At 42.5% G+C, this 18,643-nt stretch overlaps 2 protein-coding genes and 1 long non-coding RNA gene across 15 annotated transcripts; 2 read left to right on the top strand and 1 right to left on the bottom strand.

The window, feature by feature from the left end:
- The first annotated feature begins 27 nt into the window (after positions 1–27).
- On the top strand, positions 28–3,405 carry LOC107272508 (probable 28S rRNA (cytosine-C(5))-methyltransferase). Of its 2 annotated transcripts, XM_015749717.2 has the most exons (7): positions 28–169; positions 279–486; positions 588–852; positions 1,794–2,050; positions 2,151–2,266; positions 2,343–2,515; positions 2,614–3,405. In XM_015749717.2, the coding sequence occupies exons 2-7, from the start codon at positions 358–360 to the stop codon at positions 3,285–3,287; spliced, it is 1,614 nt and encodes a 537-aa protein (XP_015605203.1). In that variant the 5' UTR covers positions 28–169; positions 279–357; the 3' UTR covers positions 3,288–3,405. The 2 variants fall into 2 exon arrangements, with proteins under 2 accessions (XP_015605203.1, XP_015605202.1); XM_015749716.2 differs by lacking the exon at positions 28–169 and having other exon boundaries at positions 176–486.
- Positions 3,406–5,056: 1,651 nt separating this feature from the next.
- Positions 5,057–18,418, top strand: LOC107272542 (echinoderm microtubule-associated protein-like CG42247). Of its 12 annotated transcripts, XM_025089829.1 has the most exons (16): positions 5,057–5,819; positions 5,889–6,346; positions 6,627–6,709; positions 7,021–7,707; positions 7,794–7,971; positions 13,289–13,543; positions 13,611–13,727; positions 14,475–15,077; positions 15,172–15,336; positions 15,418–15,513; positions 15,586–15,723; positions 15,827–16,087; positions 16,161–16,581; positions 16,658–16,840; positions 16,930–17,025; positions 17,094–18,418. In XM_025089829.1, exons 4-16 carry the CDS (start codon positions 7,091–7,093, stop codon positions 17,360–17,362), a joined length of 3,399 nt encoding a protein of 1,132 aa, XP_024945597.1. In that variant the 5' UTR covers positions 5,057–5,819; positions 5,889–6,346; positions 6,627–6,709; positions 7,021–7,090; the 3' UTR covers positions 17,363–18,418. The 12 variants fall into 12 exon arrangements, with proteins under 12 accessions (XP_024945597.1, XP_024945600.1, XP_024945598.1 ...); XM_025089832.1 differs by lacking the exon at positions 5,889–6,346 and having other exon boundaries at positions 5,057–5,631; XM_025089830.1 differs by lacking the exon at positions 6,627–6,709.
- LOC112495067 lies at positions 8,022–10,866 on the bottom strand. Its single transcript, XR_003061240.1, has 3 exons — positions 10,540–10,866; positions 9,425–10,422; positions 8,022–9,077 (listed from the first exon to the last, which is right to left on the bottom strand). It is a non-coding gene; the product is annotated as an uncharacterized LOC112495067 (long non-coding RNA).
- Positions 18,419–18,643: the final 225 nt, after the last annotated feature.

Here is an 18,643-nt window from a genome sequence, read left to right as displayed (position 1 = left end):
ATTCATTATAGCCTCTTATCTTAGTCACTGACAGCAATTATTGATCTTTACCTTTAGTATTCTATTAAAAATTGTTACAAGACAGTACTATTATACATCGAATTTCTTTTCTTCCATCGTTCTCTTTGTTGGCAACAATGTCCAACGGTGCTGAAGGTTGATGTCTGTGGTGAGTTTTCCTCAGTTTTCCTCGAAACGTACTCTATGAGAAGTTATTTTGTATCAAGCTTATTGTCGCTAGTATCTGTTAGTATAAGATTCATTCATCACTTTCCCAGTATTAGCGCTGTGTATGGTAAAGACGTAGACGACGCCCTGCCACCACGCGATTTCCTAACCATCCTGGAATGCAATAACATGACTAGTAATGGATTTGAGCATTCCGTGAAGGTACCAAGATTGTATAAGATCGTGAAGAACATCGTGCAGAAAGTACAGGAGGAAGGTGCCAGTCTGAAGCAGTTGGTATATGAGAATAAACATCCTGTAAGTAACGATCAAAGGCATTTCAATGATCCTGAAGAGATGTGTTTGTTGATTGAAAATCTTATGAAAATTCATATTTCATTGATATAATTGGTGAGCAGAATATTCGTGGGTTGTATGCTCTGGCATTGACCACTCTTCAGAATGGCTCTCATTTGGATCACCTCATTCGGAGCACTCGAATCTTATTTGAAGAGCCTCGCCTTGATCCCTGGCTTGCGAGGGTTCTCATTACTGAGTTATTGTGGGGAAAGCAGCGCTTACAATCTGAATCTAAACCTGTGAAAACAATTCTTTTGTACCAAACTAAATTGCAAAAATATCTGAAAGAAATTGTTCTTTCAAGTCCATCAGTATTCAAGAAAGGTAAATACGATTCATTGTCTCGCTTGTTATTTTTTTCAGTGTCAAGCCTCGAGAGCATCCATTCTAGAATCTGTATAGGCCTGTGAGCATCCTGCTTCCAAAGGAGTTACGGGCTCTTCAGATTAATGGTTCTAATCATCCGCAACAACAGAATACAATCGAGAAGATCATCCAAGATAAAGACGTTATTATCATACGTCGTACGCACGGACAGACACAAAGATTGTGCACATTCTTCTAAATCGGATTACGATTATAAATTGGATGATCCAGCCATGAGTCTTGTCTCGGTATTGGGAGTCTTCTTCCTCTATACTATAGCTATGTTTACGTTGCCGTTTGCCGCGTTTTTTGGGGCACAGCACGTTATGAAAAACGAATTTCACGCTGATCAATTCACAGTTACTTGCGTTTCCGTTACGGCAGCCGTAGTTGTCACCAATGCGATAATAATGAGCTATGCATATCGGGCGCTTTACGAACCCGATGATACGAAAGAGTCCATGGAAGTAACTGAACCTTCGACATCTAGGAATGATCTCAATAAAAAAGATGATTAGGTGCATAATTTTCTCATTTAATATCCAGACGAAAATCAAGTTACATGAACTAGTCCCTGATCAACAGTCATGATGCATTTAATAAAAATAGCATTATACATTCCATTCACATAACGTTGTCAAGAACTGGCACAAATTTTTACAGTCTTAAGCATCCTTTGGTAATAATTTATACAATCTACATCTTGTGTATTTTTCTTATACTAAGCGTTGTGATGATAATAAATATATATGTATATATTTGTTATAAAACTTAATATTCCCTTGAGTATTTGTAACTCTCGAGGCTTGACGTGATGGCGATTAAAGAGAAGCAAACATCGTGATTTTGTCCTTTTTTAACTTGCTAACATTTATACAACGAATAAATTTCTTTTACAGTGGATAAACCGCGCTATGTACGCGTCAATACTCTTTATATGAGTGTAAGTGATGTCATTTCGGCATTTGCCGAGGAAGGATGGAATATATTACCCAAATCGGCCAATTACGATCAGTTTATTGAGAGCATCTCGAATCTGACCGAACCAAATTTTGTAAGGGACATACATATTCCTGAGTTACTCATTTTTCCATCGGGAACACCTTTCCACGATCATGAGGCCTATAACAAGGGAGCCATAGTTCTTCAAGATAAGGTAAAGAGTCGAGAGTGGATACAAAATTTTGAAAAAAAGCAATGAATTAGAAATCAAATGAAAGGGATCTAAAACTATTAGACATTTTCTAAAATCTTAGGCCAGTTGTTTTCCTGCTTTTCTACTTGGAGCTACTCCTGGATCTGTCGTAATGGATATGTGCGCGGCACCTGGAATGAAGACAACCCATTTAGCAGCTATTCTGCAAAACAAGGGGTAACATTGAGACAATCTTCAAAAATGATATCAAGTCAATTTGGAAAATATGTACAAAGATTTTTCATTTCCATAGAAAAATTTACGCAGTCGAACGCGACTTGAGGAGATATGAAACTCTTCGAAAGATGCTGGAAGCAACGAAATGTTCCTGTGTTGAAAGTATCAATGCAGACGTAATCACAATAGATTCCAGCAAGTGTCCTGATGTCGAATATATCCTCGTCGATCCCAGTTGTTCTGGATCAGGTGATATCTTTATTACATCTCGATATCCTTTAAAAGTCTTTCTGGACTGTTGCCAAATTCTTACTAACATCTTTACTTAATCTGTTTCCATATTAAAGGAATGACTGACAGACTTGAAGTGGATGGTGTCAAACAGGCAAAGTGTGCACCAGCTCGTATAAAGAGTCTTCAATCATTTCAAGTATTAATTTTAAGACACGCCCTTTTGAATTTTCCCAAAGCCAAACGAATTGTGTACTCCACTTGTTCTATCTATCCGGAAGAGAACGAGCAGGTTGTAGATGAAGTTCTTTCTACCGTCGGAGATGCTTACAGACTTGTACCAGTTGGCACGATCCTCGATGGGAATTGGCGAAATTTTAGCTCTAAGGATTATGCGTGCGAGGATAAATGTCTTTATGCTCGATCTGAGACTGATATGACGAATGGGTTCTTTGTTGCGATATTCGAGAGAAATTTTGAAGTTCCTTTACCGGAGTCTGGACGAAAAAAGAAGAAGATTGAGCTCCACGAAGAAAACAAAGGCAGCGTAAGTAGCGAAAAGGAGAAGAAGAAGAAGCAAAAGAAAAAAAGAAGAAATGCGGAGGAGTCAGAATCTGTACCAAATGTGGATCCTGTACCAAAAGACACGTCCAACGCAAGTGACGCAATGACTGTCGATAATAGTACAGACAGTGCAATGTACAGAAAAGAAAAAAAGAAGAATAGAAAAAAAAGAAAAAGAACTGCTGATACAAATTTTACTACTATAAACGAAGACTCTACGACGTAAGATGAGCTACCTGCAAATTACATGATGACCATCATTATCGTAATTAACGAATCAAAGAAATCGTAGGACAATGTACGTTTCTAATAAACTATACATTTTTTGACTTTACTATACCGCAGTTATATGTTTTTTTTTCACACGAAAATCCTCACGCTAGAAAACCCTTAAGAGCCTATAACCTTTTCCATTCTTATGCTGAAACGTCAAAACGATTGTTAAAATATTCTTCCAGTGTACTTTGCTGTCTTTACTACTTTACGAAAAGTCGCAGGGTGAATTTACCTGAAAGGTTTCAGTCAATGTAAAAATTATACCAAATCCATCGCGTGTGTTCGGTGTATATACGCATACTTTACGCGTGAGAATATCTTATTGCCTCGTTAAACCACGCCTTTCGATTCCCTCATCAGTATCGAAGTATTACGCACTAGCACGTACGTATAAATTATTCGAAGTCAATAAGGGAAAAGTAGATTGGATATCGAAATATCACTTGATTACAAAAATTCGATTTGGGAAACACACCTTTCGTTTTTCATTAATAATCTTTCTGATACAGTTGGATAAATCTCCGTTAGGATACATGTGATAAAGAAGAGATGCTAATCGCTGACACTAAAAGTACATTCTCCAGTATTACGTAGCTTTACAAATTTCTGAGCCATTTGTTATGATATTATCAAAAGCGTTTAAGCTTCTAGGTAATTTAGCCGCATTTCCTCGAAAGTCCTCGGGTGAGCGTCGCGACGTGCATGGATACGTCCTTCTGACTATTTACGACGCAATATAATTAGAGTGGAGGCATTATACATATATACACTGCATAACATATGGTATCTCATAATGATAAGGATACGAAAAAAAAACATTACAATGTAGACCATGCTGAGAGAACTCTTTGCCCTTTCACAGTACAATTCAACAAAAAATATGTCAGCTGGTAGTTTTTGGTAAGTAGGTCGCTGCAATCTCGTCTACCAATTGATACATTATCTTATGGTGATATCAGACAGTTAAAAGCATTGGGTATTTACGAGTCTAAGCTATGCATTTGATGATGACAACATTCATCCATAATAAGCATTGATCGCATTCAACTATGATGTGAAACTGAAACGATAATAATTTTCCGTAAGGCTTTCGAGGATTTACTCGGGCTATGTTAAAGAGTCCAAAAGGGATTTGTAGGACAAACGCGTAGATCGTACTGTACTGATAAAAATGTCTCGAACGCGATTCGACGACATTCACTGGCACGCCAAAAAGTAATTCAAGGCGCAGAAAGCAATGGCCCATTTTTATTCATCGAAAGGAAATGCTTACATACCTTCGATAATTTCGCGGTAAGTATTATATATTACTAGGAAAGTTTTACTAGCCAATTATGAGCGATTCGCATAAATATTGTAACATTTCAGACATAATGCTGATAATGAAATATGAGTATCTGTTCTATTTCCGATGATCAATTTCGATTTGAAAGATGTTTTGAATTTTTCTACCAGTCCGTTGGTATTTTCATGAAAAAATACCTATGGTTAAAAAAAATGTTACGCAAGGTTAGAGGTATTCATTTTACTACGTTTGCGTATACAGAATGACTGAAAAAGTTGCCAAGGACCTGGAAATCGGCTAAGGGATCGATATGTCGCTCGAAACCGTGGCGCCGGCGACACGCTAGATCAAAAAGTTAGGTTGGCACTGCTGCTTACGGTAGACAGTGTTTCGTAGTCGAGTTAAATTACTAGAGGTATAATAAATGCCCCCTCTTTCTCTTTCTCTTTCTTTGCGTCTCTCTTACTTCTTCGTGTCCTGCAATTCTTGCAATAAGCCCTCCTTATACTTTAACTGGACTTTACTACGTTTACTAACCATTGGAACTTTCGTGACCAGTCCGGTTCTAAGGAGTCGATCGATGTGCCTGGCTAGAGCTCAAGCGAAGGAAAAGGATAAAGAATACAGAAGAATAAGATTACAATAAGGAAAGACATACTCGACGAGAATCTAACGACGACTGTTATTGTCGTCGGTACGTTTTACGTGGACGTCAAGATTTACAGATAATGAGAATCCATGAGTAATCCATACATATATATATCCATATAAATGCAGGAGGAAGGCTTAGATCTAGTTGCATCGTTGAGTTATGTAACCCTCGTACTTTATATGCACTATATATTCACCATACGTTATGTAGTTCACGTGAGTACCTAGAAAATGTATCACCACGGAGTTTCTCAAGTCAGGATAAGGAGTAGGAGCTCTCCTATTCCACTGCTCCGGTGGTGACTTTGCACGCAAACTGTATACCTAACCTGGTATTGACTTCTTTTTCACGCACACGGTAAATATTATATTAGTAACAGCGTCTGTCGCGTTATAATTTATGGCCGAATCATGGGGGAGCTTAGTCCTGACCTCAATCACTTCGAGTTTGAGGTTATTTTGGCGATCCCTCTTTTCGCAAGAAGATCGATGCAAACAAGGAGGTATAATGCATTGTACGCATTATAAGTGTTTTCTGGGACGTTGGTAAGAATTTTGATTAACGAGAGATATATTAAAAAAATGATTTATTTATTGTCTTTGTATTTTAATTAGGAAAATGACACGACGCCGTATGTAAATTGAATAATAGGCACGATAAGTAGCACTGTGGTTACTCGGGCATAGGCTGATGTGCTTTTGTCGGCCATTCTGAGTCCGGAAGTTGCCCAATGATGGTGTGAGGGTTGGTCCTGATGAGCTGTCCCCATTAATGTGAGCCAATAGGATCAGGTTGCGCGATTCCACGACCAATCGCAAGCTCAGGCTGTGAGCTTGCGTCGATACAAACTGTGCAACAAGTTCGGAGTTGCTTCCTTGTAAGAGCGTATATACGGGGGTACGAAGCTATGGAGCTTTTGAGTTAAGGCGCTACGGTTCACTGACATCACGAAGCCACTTGCAGGACCTGCGGAGCGGCACTTGACGTCGGGACGCCACCGGTGAAGGACGAACGACATGAATATGTAAACCACAAGGAGTAATTTGCATTTGAATGATCTCCAGTGTCATTGGTAAACGAATTAATAATTTGACACGTGGTGGGATAAATGTTTGTGGAATAATTAAATTAATTTACGAGGAGCCGGTACCGTTTTGTGTGTGAACACGAGGTGGGTAGTTTGTTACAGTTGAAAACGGGAGTGCTTTGCATATTGCGAATTTAGAGAGCAATAAAGCTGTAGGGGGGTTGAGAAAGTTATTAGTCGGAATGTGAGGTATTTGATAAGGGTACATAAGATATTTTATGGTAATGAGTGACAACATTTTTTTTTTTTTCTTAACGAAATCAAGAAACTTGACGACAAAAGATTATCATGAAGATCTAAGCTTCAAGTGAGTGCAGATGGATATTGGGGAGAAATAACAGACAAGGTGTAAGTGTCGTCCTTTTTTTGAAACAGTGAAAAATGATGGTGTCGGGAAATAGTTAACAAGGTCTTTCGTTGGATCCGCAGTGAGCTGCAATCGTAAAGCTCAGACCGCATTAAAAACTGTATCCTGCCGTGTTGAAGTCCTCGAATAAATCGATCGATCTAAATTCACACTGCAATCGAGTAGCACATAATTTCAAGATCATCATTCTTTATTGTTCGCACGAAAGCTTTTTTACAAGGGGTTGTATAAAATCTAAAGAATTATTCGAACGTTAAGGTCTTATACTGTAACTCTTAAGAAACGTTTATAGAAAGTACGAGTCTCGAGTGAAAAAATCTTCGTAGAGCCCTGAGTGGCCAGGAAGGACTCCTGGTGGAGGTATGATTGCTACACAAGCAGTATCGCGTGCCAATTCTCATCTGGGCCAGTACAAGGGTGGCGAAAGAATGATCGGCAGCGGTACCGGCGCCGGTAGTAATGACACCAACGGTCAGGGAGGCGGCATGGACGCTCTGAGCGTCGGCGTCAACTCGGAAGGACAGGAGGCGCCACGGCGCGACGGTTCTCCGCAAGCTCAACACACTATGTCGACCGGGATGCCCTCGGCCGGTGTTGATAGCGACGACGATGTCGACGACGTCGACGAGGAGGACGATGGGACAGGAGCAGCGGGTCGGGAAGGAATGACGGTAGCGACCTCAGCGTCGGCGTCGACGGTTGCGGCGCTGACCGGCGACTTGCCGGGGGCGGGAATGGGGATGGGGCTCGGAATGGGAATGGGGGTAGCCGAAGGTGGGAGTGGAGGCGGCATGGGCGGCTATTGGAGGCAGAGTAGACCCTCTAGTCCTCGCATGTTGCCTCCGGAGCAGCCGGAGTCTAGGCCGAAGAGCCGACACGAGCCGGCTCCAGCCAGGTACAATAATCTTGGTTACTGGAGGGCCAGACGTGTCACCTTCTACAAGAATGGAGATCCTTACTTCCCTGGTGTGGAGTTCAGGTAAGAATTATTTTCGTTTAATAAAATCGTCCGTATCTTGATATCTCCTTTTCTTTATCTTCCGTATCCATTGACTGGATATTTAGATTCAAACCTGGGCGTGATATTGGATCTCTCGAGGCACTCCTGGACCGACTTTCATTGCGTCTGGATCTACCGCGGGGTGCACGACACATCTTCTCCATGGATGGTGACAGAAAGCTGAGCTTGGATGAGCTGGAAGATGGTGCATCTTACGTTGTTTCTAGTTATAAAACCTTTAAGGTAAGTCAGCTAAAGGATCGCTTGCATAATACCAGACAATAAGTAACCGATCAGCTATTCCGCAGAAATTTGAAACATTAGGAGTAAATAAATGATCTGTCAAACATGACACCTGGACCAATGGTCTATTCCTCAGAATTGAGGCAACTGTTAAATATCACATTAACCTTTATTAAAGTGCACTATGACGCTTCAGGCTGCCTCGCGAAATAGTGCCAACACTGCGATAAAGTGATTTATAATAAAACTGCGTATAAACCGTTAGTAGGTTGTGTTTGTGTGTATCTGGCCCAGATCAACGGCAACCTGGCGGCACGCAATGCGATTCTGTTTTGCCAGCTAAGAATAAGGAAGGTCCCCTCTCCCTGGCCTGGTTGCCGAGACCTTGTTGACCAAAGTCGGCTATGCGCAACCAGCTAGCGATCCTTCAACTTCCGCTCGCATTCACACATTCCTCATTTCTATTTATTATGCGCCCGTAAAATAGATTAGTGACTGTGGGAATTCTTAAAGAAGCGCGTCACCCTTATAAAATAAACGCATAACCAATTTGTGATAAAAAGAAACATTTCTGTCTACGTCCAGCTACCCCGTTATAAACTACGTACCACATTCATACAGAATGCAGGTGAGGAATACTAAGGGTAGTTAGATAGCCCGACACACCCTCAGTGATTTCTAGGTTTTAAGGTGTGCCACCACAGCATCGTAATCAATAATAGGTTATGGGTAATATCTGCTTTTTCCTATTATCCATGATACAGCCTTCTTATAATCATCCCCATCGGACAGTCTTCGTTACCAGACACCACGCGAATAATATCCACACTCAACCCCTCGGTCATTTTTATCTGATTGATGGCTGCCGGGATTTTGAATGGGGTGAGTTACGGAACGAATAACTGGTATCAAGGACGAGGTCAGCAGTTGTCGAGTCGGGCGCAGCACAGGTACTTTGTTGATTAAGCGAGGGATGCGCTGATCGGTGCCTGACGACGTCCTGACGTCTGGTGTTTACCAGCACCACGTGGCCGGGCTGAGTGTAGAATGACTTGACAAGGGGGTGAAACGGTGAGAAGAGTCGCCGATCGAACGTTGGATATGCTCTAGGGGTAAATGAGTGACTAGATAACGAGATCGTCTAGAGTACCGACCAGATATGCTATACAGAAAGTGGCACAGGGTAGTTGTGGTTTAAGGGATCTCAAAAGTGGGTTGGCCGATTCGACAGAGGGGTAGCGTAAGACCTGCGCGCTTGCACCCTCTGCTTTCCCTACCTTCATTGAAAGTAGATCAAGCTGTTCTCGCCAGCCTTACTTAACCCATTCTCGCACCTCATTCTCCCACCAGCAGCAATACTTTTGACTACTACCAGCCGCCCCTTACTTCCACCCTTAGTAACTCTGATGACAATTACACTACCTCGTGCAGCGAGACAGCTTACTGATCTTACCTGGGCTGATTTCCTTGGCTAGTAGTCCAGACTCAGTTGGAAGGCCGCATGAATCACATCAGGTCCGGCTGGACTCTGGTACCGCGTCAGGGTGGCGATTGGGTGGCGATATGATACCGTGGTTGAGGGGGGGGGGGCGACTTCCACTTCCGCCAAGCAGGTAGGTGCACGCTGCACCCCTGCACGATGGTTGAAGTTCCTGAGGCCACGAGGCAAGTCTGTAATGAAGAGGGTGAGGGAGAGAGAGAGAGAGAGAGAGAGAGAGAGAGAGAGAGAGAGAGAGAGAGAGAGAATGAGAGATAGAAGGAGAGAGAGAACCAGAGGGAAAGACCGTATCTCATTGACCGCTGGTCAGCGGCGCGGGGATCAATACACCCCACAACCACGACCAAGACGACGTTGTTGAAATCTGCGTCCTTCGTTCCTATATGAAATTTCGCACGTTCGAGACCGCTTTAATGATTAAGCCGATTTCAAAATTGATCAATAATTAATTATAGGGATTTTCAAATTTATGTATTTATATATACGCTTCGATATAGTGCATGTATAAATTTTTAATAAAATCTATAAGACACCTAATGTCAATATCGATTGTTTAACGAAACACAGTTCCAGCATACCGTTTCAGTCATTGAAGTCTCCGTCAATCCTGACACATATAACACATGTTCATAGAATCAATAGATTTTTGAATTTTCCGTCACATTCTTAATTTCCATATAATTCTGCTCTAATTTCTTAATTAGTTGTACCAATACAAAACTGAATCGAACAATTCACGAAAAGGAACTGAAACTAGAGCAATGAAAGGTACAACGTTCCATGATTTTCCATTTCAAACGGACAAACAGTTGATTTACCGATAGTGCGAATTAAGCATCATAAAACTCGTCGGTAATACAGTTTTCCATCAAGATTTAACCTACATAGATCTGCGAGGTGAAAAACGAAGAGACGAGTAAGATGATGTAGATGGAGGTCGTGTCGTTGTTGGCCTGGAAAAAGAAGTCAAGTCGTTAGCGATAGCGTTATAACGACTTATAAACGTTATCGTAGCGTAGTTTTATACGTGAAGGCTTGCGTGGAATATTTTGGAGTCATCGAGAACATACCGTCACGTACCCGGAGCGAGATCGTTTCTTCATCATTAACATATACGTACGTTACCAGTCCTATGCAATAACGTAAAGCTGTTTCTTTAAATCTCGTTCCCATTGCAGCCGCCACTTCCGCGTGGCTATGAAACGAAAGCACTTTTTGTTTTACAAAATATTTTTACCGATTCTAAGAATCGTATGTCTTCCGTGACGTTAGACACTTTGACTTTAATATACATGTATATATCTTTTGTGCATACTCCGTATACCACAGTCTTGTACCTTATACACCTTACTACCAGATATACCCCTGATATAGCCGATTTACTCACGCACAGCTGATTATATAGATACGAGACACGACTGTACTATTTATATCGGCCGCTAGATGGGAGCTAAATCATTTTTCTTAATCGAAAGTGCATGCCTGACTGCAATTTTATTTAATTGACATCATTAGTCCGATAATGGCGTCAGATACAGCTGGCATTGCGGATAATTGGCTGCTGCCAAGAGGGATGAGAAAGTTCGCTAGAGGTTGGTAGGTAATAGGTTTATTATAGGTAGACGACAGCAGGACTTGTAGGACACCCGCTATACTTTTGAAATATGTCCAAACGTTGCAGAGGGATTTTCTCATGCGTGAATTGGCCTTCCTGACTGGTATGTAAAACACTGCGGAGGCTCGCGGTGACTTCTACACCTCCTGGCGTAGCATAACTGAACCCAGGACAACCACCTTGTTCTCATGTATAATGTACCAAGCGGATTGCTCTGCTGGAAGTTCTTACTTACTCAACACGCACTGCATAATACAACGATTAGGAATTCACATTAGCATTCGCGTTACACAGGTCTGCCATTGGTAGATGTAACTTAAATAAATAATAAAGCGTTCTGATTTTTCATGGGATGGATCATCAAGGGTCCGTTATGTGAAATTCACTGCCAGTACTACGAGTAGCTTTGTCTTCCCGTTTACTAGCGTGCGGTAGAGTGAGACACAAGCATGCTGGGGATGGCAGTGAAATTGGGAACGTACCTTAACCAGTTTGAAATACACAAAGCAGTGATCAGTCTTTATTTATTTGGTGTAAAAATTGTCTGATACGATAAATTTTACTGTGATTTTTTAATTGTATCAAAGTCGTATGGTCACGTGTTGTGCTTTGTTTGGAGTTTTTCTTTTAGGGATTGTACTCACGAAAGCTGCACGAACATTGGAAAACTTCATAGGAGGCATTATCGCAAGCTCAGTCAGCTTGCAAGCTCTCTTATCTCAAAATTAGGCTAGGGTGGCTTGTTTCAAGTTGCATGCAAATTCAAGGTGCACGACCGGGAGATGCAGGCCGAAAGGCCAAGGGTTGAGCACCAGTAGTAACCCCCCAGCTAGACGACTCCAGGGGTAACCTCGAGTACCATACGCGTGTCTAGGTGCTTTGACGCGGACCGACCTTGGCCCCAGGGTGGTTAGCTAGCCAGTCTGATTGGCCTTCGCATTTCTCTGATTCCTTCGCATCACGACACCTCAACCCTGGCTGACCTGAACTGACTTAAAGCACCCTAAAATTCTTCAAACTTTCTTATGAATTCAACACACCCTCCTGATGCTGTTTTTTTATGCGCATCTCATTAGTAACTTTTCTACAGCTCTTTTTAAGTGTGGTACCAGTTTTTTAAGGAAATTCATACTTTTTCTGGTAGCTTGTCAATTATTGGATACAAGGATTTTATCGGTATAAAATTGTATTTTATTTTATACTGTCTTCTAAATGATTGAACGTATAGTAAAATCTTTATCGTGAAATGATTTTTTATGAGTATGTCAGAAATTTAATTTTTTTCTTTTTTTATTAACAGACGCAACATCCAAACATATATCTTGATGAGGCATTGCTCTGAAATGATTAGGTATCTCAATGCTGATCTAATTTTTCTGCATCGGACCAATAATCGGTTGTCCATTAACGTTTGAACGGGCATTAAGCCCGACTATACATTTCGTGCCAGCAATCTCGTTAGCCTCCTGGGAGTTGGGCCGAGTTAAGGAGGGCAGAGGTTGCGGATCACGGGGGTTGGCCATCGAGGCCGGAACGAGAAAAGGGTGAAAGGGAGAAAAGGGAGTAAACATCGAGGCTTTTGATTAGCATGCATTATACTATAGGAGCTCGTGCGGCCCCGATGCCAGGTCGTCGATGGTGCGGTACAGTGCGCCAGTGGTGTGTGGGCTGGCGTCAGTGGGGGTGTGGCGGTAACTGTCCTTGAGAACGAGCTCGAGGGTGGCTCGCGGGTGCTGGCGAAGCTAGGGAATCTAGTGGAGTCAGTCAAGCTGGTGAAGTCGGTGTTGAGAGTACAGTGGGAACTCCTGGAGAGTCTTCCTAGTTCGCATAAGAGGCGCTTCTCGAAGGGGCGGTGTGAACGCAGGAAGTGCAAGACTCTCGACGAGCTAGTGGGTTCGTACGAGTATGCGAATGTTCATCGACTCAACGCGTTCATCATTGAGTCATCAAGTTCCTCGTACCATTCGGAAGGGTCGGTGGTTTACCGACCCATCGAGGACAGCGACTCCTTGGACGAGTCATTGGAATTTCCATTTAGCGATAATCGCGACAGTTTTGTCCTTTTGATGAGTGACTCCTTCGAGGTGATATCACTACCGGCCGATATGCTCCAGGTGCACTGTACATCAGAGGGCGATAAATATATTTATTATTTGATAAGCTCACCAATCGCTGTTCAATTAACTCATTGATGCTTCTTACAGCCGGCAAGCTATGGGAAGAAGAGTAATACCTGGTACGCGTCATCGAGCGTCGGTGGGCCTGGAAGATCTGGAGGTGGAACCGGAAACGTCGTTGGTCCAGGTGGTAGCGTTGGAGGAGGTTGGAGCAGACCACCTGCAGTGGCAAGCCTCAGTAGAAAAGCATCGATCAGCGAAGAAGCTCCTCCACCGGGAGGTGGTAAACCATCTTCTGGTCGTGTCATCCGTATTGTTAATAATCTCGATCATACTGTGCAGGTAAATAGTGGTGCAGGGAAAAAATGGATTTTGATAGTAGGGGTACTTATACCATTTTGTTTTACAGTGCCGAGTACTTCTGAATCTTCGTACTTCTCAACCGTTTGAGGAGGTTCTCGAGGATCTTGGTCAGGTGCTTAAGATGAATGGAGCTAAGAGGATGTTTACTGTGACGGGTCAAGAGGTCGGTATTTGATATCGGCGATATTTCATATTCAAGCCTTTGGTTCGTTGGGTGATTGAACGTCACATTGCGCAATATAGTTAACTATATATTTAGCCAATCTTCTGCTGTAAAATCGATCGGACACACTGGATGCTAGTTGCTACCAGTTAAGGGCAGATAGCACAGTACCTATCCACGTTTGACTTTCAATACCTCAGGGGGTTTTTCTTTTCGAGCTGTATCGGTCATTTATGCAAATTGAAAAAGACCCAGCATCGCTCTTATAAAATCGACTCGAACATTGCTTTCCATAAATATGCATGCGCCACGGCAGACGGCTGTTTACATGACTGAAGGGAACCGCGAACCATTAAACGGCGTTCGAGGTCGGCCGAGACTTGGGTGAGAGTGGGATAGAGTGATAGGGGTTGAAAGGTAACGAATTAGGTCGACCTATAGAGGGTGGTACATTGAGTAATAGAAAGTTTCACCCTTCCCGTTTCATACATTATGAATTTCTTTGACTTTTCTATCCATTCTATATCCTCGGTGAACTTTGTATGAAGGGTTTTGATATCAGTCGACCCATGACCCTTTTAGACAAGCACGTAGAAAAAGGTCAGAGAATCATCGTTTATCTCCGACTCGAGGAATATGAATTTCAAATTGGTTAATATTAACGAGAATTTCTTCGCTGGCACTTCTAGGTTTGCATTTCATAAAAATTACTCTTTTTTTTCTTCTAATTTTTTTTTGGCTTCCTAGGTTCGTAGCTTCTCTCAGCTCAGGAACGAATTCGCGGATGTGGATACGTTCTATCTTGGAGCTGCACCGGGAATCGGTATCAGCACTGTGACCGGTTCACCAGCGAGACGTTCAAGGTCACGCGGACCTTCGACGGTGGTCGAAGACATTGGTAGGCAGCGAAGGGCCCGTAGCAAGAGTCGACCTCGTGCACTCTACGTTCCTGAATCTGAGGTCGTGAGAGTTAACGGTGCGTGTTCATCTGTCACGCGCGAAGCCTGCATGTCTAGGTGCACTGTAGCGACTCCCTGCACTGATCTGTCGGCAGACTACAGCGTCGTGGAGGTCCTCCGCGAGGAACCAGCCAGGGTCACGATCAGAGGACTGAGGAGGACGTTTTATCCACCTTCTCATTTGCCACCTGTTGACAATTCACCTCCGGAGAAGAAGCTGCAACTTGAGTGGGTCTACGGGTACCGGGGCACCGACACGCGTAGAAATCTTTGGGTCCTACCCAGCGGTGAACTTCTCTATTACGTTGCTGCCGTTGCTGTGCTTTATGACCGGGAGGAGAATGCACAGCGCCACTACATTGGACATACTGAGGATATCACGTGTATGGAGGTATGGTTTATGAACAATGTTCTACATCTGTTTTCTAGGTCTAGGATGTTTCTGGTACCTTTTTGAATTGAAGACATTGAGAAATTTTTGTTAGGTTCATCCTAGCAGAGAACTGGTCGCTTCAGGACAGAAAGCTGGCAGACACAGAAAAGCACAGCCCCATGTTCGCATATGGTCCACGGAAACTCTATTGACACTCTATGTGTTTGGAATGTCAGAATTTCAAATTGGAGTTTCGGCTTTGGCTTTTTCACAGCTGGTAATCCTATTTAATGGTTATAAATTATTATGAGATACTGAAACTTTTGGTTATGCTTCAAGTGAACTTCCGGTTTTACAGAATGGCGGAAGCTACGTTCTTGCCGTTGATTCAGGCAGAGAAGCTATACTGTCTGTGTGGCAATGGCAGTGGGGTCATTTACTTGGCAAAGTAGCTGTAAGTTTTTATTTACATAGAACATCCATTTTTTGAGGAAAGAATTGATTTTTTTAATGTGGTTTGCTGTAGACGTTGCAGGAGGATTTGACAGGGGCAGCTTTTCATCCGCTGGATGATAATCTGCTTATAACGCACGGTCGGGGACATTTGACCTTCTGGAATCGACGTAAAGATGGCTTTTTCGAAAGGACGGATATAATTAAACCTGTGAGTCAAGTTAGGTTAAGTTGATTTAGTACGTGATTTTACTTAATAAAGGTAATCTTGTTCTTTACTAAATTCCGCATTATCTTTTTTCACTACGTTATAGCCTTCCAGGACGCACGTCACCAGCATCCAATTTGAACAAGACGGTGACGTCGTGACGGCGGACAGTGACGGCTTCATCACAGTCTACTCAGTGGACGCCGATGGCGCCTATTTCGTTCGTATGGAATTCGAGGCCCACAACAAGGGTATCAGCTCCCTGGTGATGCTGTCGGAAGGAACGTTACTCTCAGGTGGCGAGAAAGATCGCAAGATCGCTGCTTGGGATTCCTTGCAGAATTACAAACGTATCACAGACACTAAGGTTTCTTGTGCCGTCACTTTTATATCTCTTAACGTTTAAACTTTTATTTACACGAAGTACTCGTGTTGTTTAGCTGCCAGAATCCGTCGGCGGAGTACGAAGCATCTACCCGCAACGTCCTGGAAGGAACGATGGCAACGTCTACGTCGGAACTACCAGGAACAACATCCTAGAGGGTTCCCTTCAGCGACGGTTCAATCAGGTTGTCTTTGGCCACGGTAGACAGCTTTGGGGTCTTGCTGTGCATCCCGATGACGAAGTCTTCGCCACAGCTGGACACGACAAGAACATCGCACTCTGGAGAAGGCACAAGCTCGTCTGGACCACTCAAGTAGGATTCGAGTGCATTTGCATCGCTTTCCATCCGTTCGGTGTCGCCCTGGCGGCTGGATCCTCTGAAGGTCATCTTCTTGTTCTCGCTTCCGACACCGGTGCTGCTGTCGCCACTCTCAGGGTTTGCGGTTCTCCTCTATCTTGCATCGGATATAATCCTAGTAAGTCCTCCTTCCAACAATCTTTTTATCAATTAAAATCATATCTAATGCAAACGAACATTGATCTTTTATGCAGCTGGCGAGATCATTGCGATGGGCTCGCAAAATGGTAGCGTCTACCTGTTTAGAGTGTCACGCGATGGCTTCTCTTACAAGAAAAGCAACAAGATACGTGGTGCGCAACCTCTAGTTCAACTTGATTGGAGTTCGGACAGTCGATTCTTGCAAACGGTGACGCAAGATTATGATTTAGTTTTCTGTAAGTTTTCATTAATCAGCATAGCAAGATGATGTATCGCAACAAATAGCTATTCTCAAATTTTCTGTCATTTCTTATTTTATTCTCAGGGGACATCAAGGCACTTTCCTCAGAGAAGAGTCCCCTCGTAATGAAGGATGTCAAATGGTACACTCATAACTGCACAGTAGGGTATATGGTATCTGGTAAGACATCCCAGAGTCGTTCTTGATTATCATAACAGTGAAGACGTTTAACTCTATGATCTTCTTAGGCATGTGGAACAATCGGTACTATCCACTGACTACCGTGTTGACGACGTCGAGTCGTTCAGCGGCCCACGACATGCTCGTCAGCGGTGATGCCGAGGGTTATCTTCGTCTATTCCGTTACCCATGCACCAGCACCAAGGCTGAGTACGCCGAGGAAAAGGTGTACAGTTCACAAGTAGCGACGGCACGTTTCCTGTACAATGATCAGAACGTCGTAACAGTCGGCGGTACCGACGCTGCCCTAATGCTCTGGGAACTCGTCGACGAGTAAGAAACTCTTGGTGACGATCAACTGACCGTTAAAAACATCCTGACATATCATCCGTAAGAAATTAAGCGAGACTGCTGGTAGTGGTTGCTAGTACTAATTTGCAAACAGTTACATATTCTCTCAAAAACAAAAAAAAAGGAAAAAAAAAGAAACGGAGTGCAGGCGCTCCCTGTAGTTAACAAACAAGTAACTTTCAAAATGACTATGTATTGTAGATCTTGAAGTCCCACGTTAGTCGCTAGACACATATTATTAATGCGTCTCACGTGCGAGTGCATACGAGATTACGGAGACATCATTCTCTTGAATTTCATTTTTTTTTAGACCCAAACCTTCTTATCTTTCGCATGAACATATTGAACAAGTTATCAAAACTGTTGCAGGTCAACATGTTGCCTCACCTCGACATATTTATAAAGAGAACGTAGTTAACAATATATATATATGTATATGCGCATATGCATACAGGCTGCATCGCATCGCCTGGATATATTTACATATGTATGTATTTATTATGGCGTCGATTACGGTGCGTCCACAATATTAGCCTAGATTTTTCGGATAAACATAAGTATATTGGTACCCAAAAAAAAGAAGAAGACAATGGGTAAAGACTTTCTTCGTGTTTCTTGAGGTAGTCGTATTATAAACGGCACGAGATCGTCACTGCCAAGTTTACGTAATAGATTTTTGCTATCACCGCACAGCTTACATTCCTTCAGCTACCGTAACGACAATCCACCCTGACCTTATTTCCTTATAAAAATTTTCCCTCCTCCCTCGACCCTTCGTCTTGTCACTTTAGATAAGAAGCCTTTAGAGCTACTCGATAATCAACGTCGAATTTCAATTTAAATTCAAAAAGGAAAATTACGCGTACTTTTCTTCACTAGTCGATAAGCAGAAATAGGAAATAGAAATTTAATTATCTTGTTCCTTTTTTTTGGGAGCGATTGGCGGGGCAATAAAAATAAAAGTAAAATATACGTACTAATAGTTGTATGTAATCTCCCGAAAGCATAAGTTACTATCAATTAATAAAGGTATAGATAGGTATCCATTGCGAAAGGGTTAAAATCATATTTTAGTCATATTTTATTGTTTTATTTTCTTTTACAGTATACATTCTTCCTGGTAAGTAAGACTATGTCTATCCTTTCTCTCGGACGCTGTGTGTAAAAGTGACAATGTGTGAATCGGTTTGTGCTATTTCCCGGTATTTTATATTCTACCCCCTTCTTATTTTTCTGTGTGATGTTCCAGTCGCGACCTTATGAAGTT

This window comes from Cephus cinctus, unplaced genomic scaffold (assembly GCF_000341935.2).
Source record: "Cephus cinctus unplaced genomic scaffold, Ccin1 Ccin1_scaffold1184, whole genome shotgun sequence".
Taxonomy (NCBI): domain Eukaryota; kingdom Metazoa; phylum Arthropoda; class Insecta; order Hymenoptera; family Cephidae; genus Cephus; species Cephus cinctus.
The sequence above is the reverse complement of the archived record's forward strand: the minus strand, read 5'-3'. Positions and strand labels throughout refer to the sequence as shown.